Source organism: Echinococcus granulosus (assembly GCF_000524195.1).
Source record: "Echinococcus granulosus chromosome Unknown EG_S00029, whole genome shotgun sequence".
NCBI classification, from domain to species: domain Eukaryota; kingdom Metazoa; phylum Platyhelminthes; class Cestoda; order Cyclophyllidea; family Taeniidae; genus Echinococcus; species Echinococcus granulosus.
The window spans coordinates 894,661-902,828 of NW_020170409.1; the positions used below are offsets into that span (position 1 = coordinate 894,661).

At 44.4% G+C, this 8,168-nt stretch overlaps 1 protein-coding gene across 1 annotated transcript; it reads left to right on the top strand. All coding sequences in view use genetic code 11, as the record gives it.

Moving 5' to 3' along the window:
• Positions 1-1,178: 1,178 nt before the first annotated feature.
• On the top strand, positions 1,179-7,429 carry EGR_04619 (GPI-anchored surface glycoprotein; the record flags this gene model as incomplete). The annotated part of the gene is made up of 6 exons (XM_024493868.1): positions 1,179-1,254; positions 1,649-1,933; positions 2,571-2,678; positions 4,367-4,572; positions 5,067-5,388; positions 7,389-7,429. 6 exons carry the CDS (start codon positions 1,179-1,181, stop codon positions 7,427-7,429), a joined length of 1,038 nt encoding a protein of 345 aa, XP_024351796.1.
• Between the last annotated feature and the right edge of the window lie 739 nt (positions 7,430-8,168).

An 8,168-nucleotide genomic window follows, 5' to 3' on the forward strand; every position in this document is an offset into this window, starting at 1 on the left:
GAGCAGAATTTGATGACACCTAATGCCACTTGGGAACTGTTTGGTTTTTATCCAAGGTTCCTGTAGCACATGTGCTGAGGGTGACAAGTGCTACTTCCTTTTTTAGGCTTCTTCCATGCGACCTGTATCTCATTGCTTTTCTCTCCATCAGCTGTGAATCCACTGGTGATGAACTTTGGGAGTAGATTGTCTTTGAAAGGACAAGTCCTACTATATAAAACAATGAACATGCCCTGTAGGTGAATTTCTGACAAGCTTCATTGAATCCATATCAAGACCAGCAAACCCAAGGTTAAGACTCCATCAAAGCACACAGTAAACAGTCCGATGGTAATAACACCATGTGTACATTGCATTTGGCTTCGTGGATCCCGCATGCCTCATCCCTCATAAGTCTCGTCGCAGTTTAGTGCCGCACTCCGATTTCATTCGCCTCAACGGGCGAAATTACCACTGGGTCATCATGACAATTTTCCCACTTAAGCCCAGTCACCTCCTGAAAGCATCCACCGTCATGCCTAAGCACTGCATGTAGTCCCATGATTTAGTGTAGGAGAGTTGCCATTAAGACGGCGAATACATATTCACGTTACCACATAGGAGGTCAACATTTGTTCCACCAGCCCCCGCCAGAAGCCACAAATGCTGAGAGAGTGCACAGCCTTATTCTAATGTCTGGACTGGGTGTTGAATAAAGTCTTACAATTTCGCCTCTTTTGTTTGGGTGTAAGTGAGGCACAATTCACGAGTCTCCACAATCAAGTCATTTAATGGCTGGTAAAATAGAAGTCACCTACGAACCTGCTTCTTCCTGCCTCAGTGGTCACGCCTCGCCCAATTGCAAAACAAAAGAAAGCAGAAAAGTTGTTGAAAGCTTCTTGTTATCTTTCATGGACGCTGCTAAATGAGAAAATCCCACTAAACCAATTTGGGGTGAGATAATGCTAGAATTGCCAAAACTTCACTTGGTTTCGGTGACGAAAGTCTGGAACCTGACGGTTCAAGTGTGGGCGTTACATCAGAACATCATGTAGTTTTCGACTCCCAACATTGCATTTCCTCCTCCGGTTCCGAACTGCCGCCTGATCGCCCAGTCAAACGCCCCCGAAATGGGAGGCGATCAAATTATGCACTGGTCTCATGCCATATGGAGTTCGATATAACGTCCAATAATTGACATGCACTTGAGGCCCTCAGCTTTCAAACAGAACGTCGATGCGAATTTCGGTACTCGTCAAATGCTTGATCTTACACGTTAGTTAGAGACTGCTTTCACGGTGCCTTCGCTTTTTACCTTACAATGGCGAAATAATGAGGCATTCACTACTAGTGGCTCGAGCCGCCTTTAACTACTGCCCCTCCTTTCATCGTCGTCCAGAACTCATTAATCTACTTCCTCTTCATCATTAAATAATTACCTGAATAATTCAGGTGGTACTTATGCGAAAGGCGAGCATTTCTTTCCCCTTCTCCGGATTAGGTTCCATGTCAAGTGTTGCATTCTAGATTTTCAAGTGGAAATATTGGAGAGAGTGCGCATTTATTTAGCATCCGTGTGATAACACAGGTCATTTTGATGGCGACTCCTTGAGACGAAATAAAATTGAGGCAGGAGTAATTAAATCACCTTCATTTCTCTCGTTCGCAGTCTACTATCCCTCCTTGAGCCTGTCAACCAGCGAGGTTACTGTAGCCAGTGGAAGAAGTGCGTTTGAGATCACGTGCACATCGGTCACCTGTGCAGGATCATGCCAGCCCCCGGGTGAGGTAGAGACATGTCAGAATTTAATGCTCCTCCGCACACAAATCCACGGCGGTCCCACGACCCTCGTGGCTCAGCGAGGCCAACTGGAACCTCTTTGGGCAGATGTCCTCGGCGATCTCAAGGTCCTCGTGGACGAGGAATCAAAAATGGTGGTGAGGATACCGAGAAGTAGGTTCTTTCACATCCCCTGACAAATTGTATGTATCACTTGTGACTCCTTGCACGACTTTTAAATCCAAATGTCTTCTTTTCCACCATTTATCACAAAAGCATAATTTGACAGCTTTAAATTAACTTATTGAAGCAAATTTCACTATTCAGTGATTGCAAGACAATACGACTAAAGAGTACTTCAAAACAAATGCTTCCTTCATGAAGACCAAATTATGGTCGTTGTGCTTCACTTTGAATACGCCATTTGTGGAAACCTCGGAAACATGTTTTCCAATTGCCAAGGTTGCTACTCACTAATGCACGAACTTCCACTTTCGTGAACGTGTTCTCGACAAAACTTCATTCTACCACCTTATTTTACTCAAAAATACAAAAAACATTGTAAAGGAGTATTACAATTTACCGTGTTCGATGTGGTCAGGTTACTCAGGTTGTCGCACGAATGCCACTACCAGCAGTTCGTATTCGCTGGTGAAACAGTAGCCTGAGTTTAATAACAATCCTGAGGAAGTATGACCTCTGATGGTGTTACCAACGATGCTCCCTAAAACGACAGACTAGGGAAAGCTGACGAGGAATATTTCTCTGCTACTCAAGTTGCCACAAATGTGATGAGCCTTTTGTTGTGCAGCACACACGTATGCGGGCCAGTACCAATGCGGCTGCGAAGCCACCGACGCCACCGGAACTATTATTCTCTCGGTTCCAACTACGTTCAGGAGTACCGACTTTCTCACGGGTAGGTCCGAATTGCGTCTGCATTAGGTATAACTCGTAAAAGGTTAACGTAAATGAGCCTTCAGTTGAGGCGTTTATCAGTCAACTAGTTTAAACAAATGCAGGTCAGCTTTTGGGATCAAACTCTTTTAAATAAAGGTCAAATCGGAAGTTTGGAACGGACCCTAAAACCTGTGACTTGGTTGCTTGGTTTTTAAATAAAAAATCCCGGTTGAAGTAAACAGGATGTGCAGTACCTTTGCGGGGCTTATAATACATCGGGGTATGGCATGTTCACCTCCTGCGTCGCATATATGCGACGCGTGCTCTTTATCAGACGTGGAAGAAGGAGTTGTGGGGAAACTAATTGGGTCGTAATAAAAACGGAATATGCATATAATGTTTTTGAAGGTTATAATCTTAGGCAAGACATGTTTGTGAATTGTGGTGCCCGATTCTCCACAGAGGTCTAGCAACGAATGGTCTTGTGTTCTGCTCTCTCTTGTCAATATACCCTCAACGAAATTACTTCGCCCATTCCAGTTCTTCAAAATGTGGTAAATCTGAGTTTGCTGGGACTCGTTATTGGTATTTTTCGATTGTAATGTGGAGAACTTGTTGATTTGGAGAACTGGAAGAGAACACGAAAAGTGGTACAATAGTTTAGAATGTGGCCGCTGACCCACTTTGCAGCAGCAGTTACGGTCCCGCTTCGCAACTTGCCTGAGGACAACATAATACTGGGGCAGAATATGCATATTTGAAGTGCAGAAGTGGTTTGGGCTACTGGCATGACCCGGAGGCCAGCCCACCCAGCGAAGCCACAATGTCGGAGACCTAAATTGGCCCCTTCACCAGAAAACAAGGAAATTTCATGGTGGATGCAGTAAATCTTCCCAGTCGTGATGCAAGTCAGGGGAGAATTTGTGAAGCAATGATGACTCACCAAGGGGATTCCTAATCAAAATACCCCTCAGAAGGGCCTATTCCTGCATTGTTCGTGCAGTGAGCTTCTCGTTGGTAGCAAATTTGGGAAGGCAGAGCATAAGGAATGCTTGAGAGTGATTGCATCCCTTGGAATGCCCTTAGTTGTGTCTGTTTGGCTAAACGATAAATAGCTTTTTTGATTTCAATTAAATTCGAAAGGCTTGCATAAGTTACACCGGTCCAAAGGTTATTTTAGTATCCGTAAGGAAACTCTAACAAATTCATTTGGAAAAGTTTACCCAAATTGGACGAATCCGGTGCTTAATCGGTGGATATGCTCTGAAGGCCGGGGATCCTCGACCAGTGATAAGGTTATAAGCTGCAAACTGCTTTTGCGAAAAGTCAAAATTACTTATTGCAACGAGCTTGCAGTTGGAAGCTAGTTCTTTATTCTGCTCTCTCTTCTTTTGCCTGGTTGAATTGCCAATGCATCTACTCGCCTTCTGATTGTCCCACCTGCCATATTCGCATGGCCAGATTCATTTTGCGACAACAGATGCCTCTCTTTACCAGCAGCATTAATCCAGTTGACAGGTTGACAGATTCCTTGAGTCGTTTGTGAGGAAGGCATTCCACGAGTCCTTACAGATGCCTTCACCACCAACGTGTACCACAGACACCTACAAGCCCCAAGTTTGCAAAGAATTTGACAAAACAATGGCCCATTGCTGCAATAGATGACAGGAAGAACGCATTCATGGGTGCATTTGTATTTCCATTCAGAGGCCATTTTCCAACGCAACTACACGGTTGTGTACAGAGGGAAGCAGCAGTACCTGAGAGATGGTGGTGGTGGAGTGATTGAGCTGGCCACCGAGGGTAAGGGCGCTTTCTTCCACATGATGGCAAGTGGAATCACCTTGGCGCCTAATCTAAGAACCAGGGTTGAGTGGAGTGAGGAGGGCAAACGCAAGACCCACGAGACTGTGGTAAGCATTCTTGAAGTTGTCCAAAGTAATGCAGCACATTCCTTGGCATAATTGGGTTGCGTGAGCATGCCAACATGGTGCAGTGGAGAAATGGTATGGTGCGTGAAGAACATGCGTTAAATTATTTTAATTTTGTGCAGGAAACAAGGCATTCAATGCAAAGTGGAAAAGTGTTTCAGATGGCATTTGCAGAGGGGGCGTTAAGCAGAGAAGAGTTGTTTTTGTATTACACTTTAGGCAGCCATCCGAAGCTTCCATTGAGTTAAAAATACCAGCACAATTGAAAGGCGTGGGTTTCCTTCTTCTGCTGATTAACTCGCCTGTCAAATGTGTGGTTAATTTTTTGGGATCCTATGCAGCAAACAAGGGTCTTTCAGGACTAGTTTTGTAGGGTATCTCCTTGGATTTTGCAGTTAAACTTTTTAAAACATCACTCCTCCTATTCTAGCATTATGCTCTCTCATTTTTGGTAATCATTTTGCTTCCACACCTAGATTTGGCGTGTAAGTCTCACATTCCAAAATGTTGTCTCTACTAGCTACGCATGCGATGTTGGCAGGAAATTTTGTAACGACTTATTTGCTGCGTGTCTGCTATCGCACTCACCGAGCCGTCTCTTTCCACAGTACTCGAGGGAGGAAAGGGTGAAACTGTATCCGGACGTTGAAGCCCTGACCAACTGGACAGAATTGGCAAATCGTGTGCAGGCACGTGCCGTCTATCCGGATGCAAGGGAAAATGAGACGGTGATTTATCGATGGAGTCTGTCCAATCAAATGCCCGGTTCTGATGTTACCGATGTGTTTCATCTAGTCGGTAAGTTGTTCACAAGAGCCGAAATGGAAATAACTTTAACCATCGCGAAGTGCATTTGCTTCCTCCGCAACCTCCTGATACTGAATTTATGCACCCATCACAGAGTTCAAGCAATACCTGACCTGAGAATACTAAGCTCTAACAATTTGACAGTTCGGCCAAACCATCCTGAAAGAGCTCACTTTACGGCACTAGCAGTGCCGGAATGCTGCACGATGTCACCTTGCTCAACGTATGCTCACCTTTCCACAACACAAATGCTCATCTTTGGAATCGGTGGGTGTGTTGAGGTCAACAATCCCACAGATTGATACCTCTCACGTTCACTTTTGCTTCAGGTTACGCGTTGATCAGGCATCCAGAGTCTAGCTTTTAATGTTGTGTCCAGCTGTTTAATAGACTGTGGAGCATGCATAACTGGCGTAAACTGGAACCTTTGGTAAAACCAACCACGTAGGAGATGGTCACGAAGACACTGCTTTTATTACTGACTTTGAAGCCTTTGCACCATCCAAATGCCCTACCGTTGTGTGGCTGCTCAGTATGCCATCGCCGCATTGTGCGGTTTGAGGTCTTCTGAAGATTTGAGTGGATGCAGCTATCCGCTTTTCAGGTTTTATGGCTTCTTTCAAACCCTATTTCGTTAAGCGCATCGCTCTGTTGCAAGCATTCACTTTCTACCATCATTCTTCGGTGCTTCATTTGATAATGCAGAGACCGGACTGATCCACGACATGTGCGTTAGATAAATTTGCTTAGTTAGACACGCTTATCAATCGCTACTGCACTTGGTGCCCACATGGTGGGGTGGTATCCCATTACATGGACTTCTGTAACTACAAGTCCCAGTGTGATTTGAACAGTTTGGTTATTCGTTTCTGCACCTCTATCACATTTCCTTGGAGCCCCTTAAATTGGCATGCATGGAAAGTGGCATAAAATACCTTTTAATAAGGGAAATGCACGAGCCTGATTTTGCACTACCGTCGTTGCCTAACCAAAAAAAGATATGCATTGGACTTCAGTTTGGCTATTCTGATTGACAGAGTGATTTGAAGAGAAAGTGCTTTCCTGTTTAAGTAGAAACCGCATGCAAAATGCAAATTAGATTGTGGTTTTTTAGCCCTTAATTTAAAATTCGCGAAATTTGCTTCCTGTATTAATGACCTCGTAAGGCGTAAACAACCGGTATTGTGAAGGGCTTCCGGTGATTGAAATGGACAATTCAGGAGTCTATCGCACTTATCACTCAAGGCTTCCCATTCATCACACTCATCAACCGCTTCGTGCATTGAATCCTCGCATATTGTAAAGTGGATGTGAGACTTCATCCCAGTTCCCCAATCCCGTTCAAATAAATGCGGCTATTCAAATCCCCTCCAGCCTCCCTACTACTTCTCCTTCTCTGTCCCTACACAGTGTTGCATGGGCGCAACTTTTGTGTTTGTGTCCGTGTTTCGGTCAAGCATTGAAAGCGTTCACCATTTCTGGCTTTTAGGTGGTGCCACGCAAGCACCCGCATTTTGAATAGAAAAGAAGGCAATTAATTGCCCCACTATTGAGAGGCAATTAGGAATGTTAGGACATACTTTTGAGTGGAAATAGGATCAAGTGTTTCAACTGCACACATCTTGGTTTTCACCTAGGCTTTACCTCTCACCGTCTTACAGCCATCCCTGTCTTCTCTGGATCGTTAAGTTTTTAAAATACCGCCCAAAAGTCACTTTCCCTTCTTCAAAATTTGTAACCGGGCTTTGCCAGTGGCGTTGCAAGCGAGCTCAAACGCCAGAAAATGTTGTATTCAAGCAGTATTTACTTATGACAAGACGTGTTCTCATCTTTTACTTACTTTGCATGCGCTAATTTCCCCACAGTTGGTTGAATCGTCCTGATCTTGCTGTTTTTAATGCCATGGTTATCTCCCCACTCACCAACCTACGTGTTGGCTGAAATAAGATTCTCATCAAGCACAAACAATGCTTTGACGTGTTTTTTTTTAGGTTTTCACATAGCTAATGTCTCCACAATAGGATTTCGTTAGATTGTTCCATTTCTCCGACGGGCAAACTCATTTCGCCTTTACCGGATGGACTTCAGCTATTGCTTTGACATGCCTTTTTTCCCTCTCACGAATCCAATTATTTGCAGTCAATGTATTTGGATGTCTTTCAAGAACAGAATAGATCAGACAGGAAATAGTTAGAGCATGTTGAAGGCAAGTATAGCTTTCCAGGTTCAGGCTCTCCTGTGCACAAACACAAGTTCACCACTCCTGTTTCGGGACTGTCCCTTAGCCAAATCCCTGTTCCCCTCAGTCGTCGTTTACCACCAAAGGGATCGTGTCGTGCATATCTTAGTCACTTGATCACATATTCGTTGTGAGGCTCCAGAAACTTCTACCTAGACATTTCAAATGCCTGATTTGTGCCTTGTTACTGAGTAGTCTTAAAACGCTCATATTTCACACCCTCCATAGCTTATCTACACGCCATTAGAGACGACACATAAACGCAAGAGCTGGAGCCCTCCATGCGCAGCTTAAGGACGTCATTGGCTCCGGGGCTTCAGGGGCACTTGGACACTCGCCAAGGCTGTCTCTTCTAAGTGAACATTTAAATACGCAGACTCCGCAGGCTCCATCTTGACGAGATTGTCCTCCAGCTCTACCCAATGGCAGACTCACAGTGCTTCTGTCAGTACATTTGTTTTTCCCTCAGAAAAGACTAGGTCACAAAAGGGAAGGTTAAGCCTTTTTAGTCGCAAATTTAACTCTTCATAAT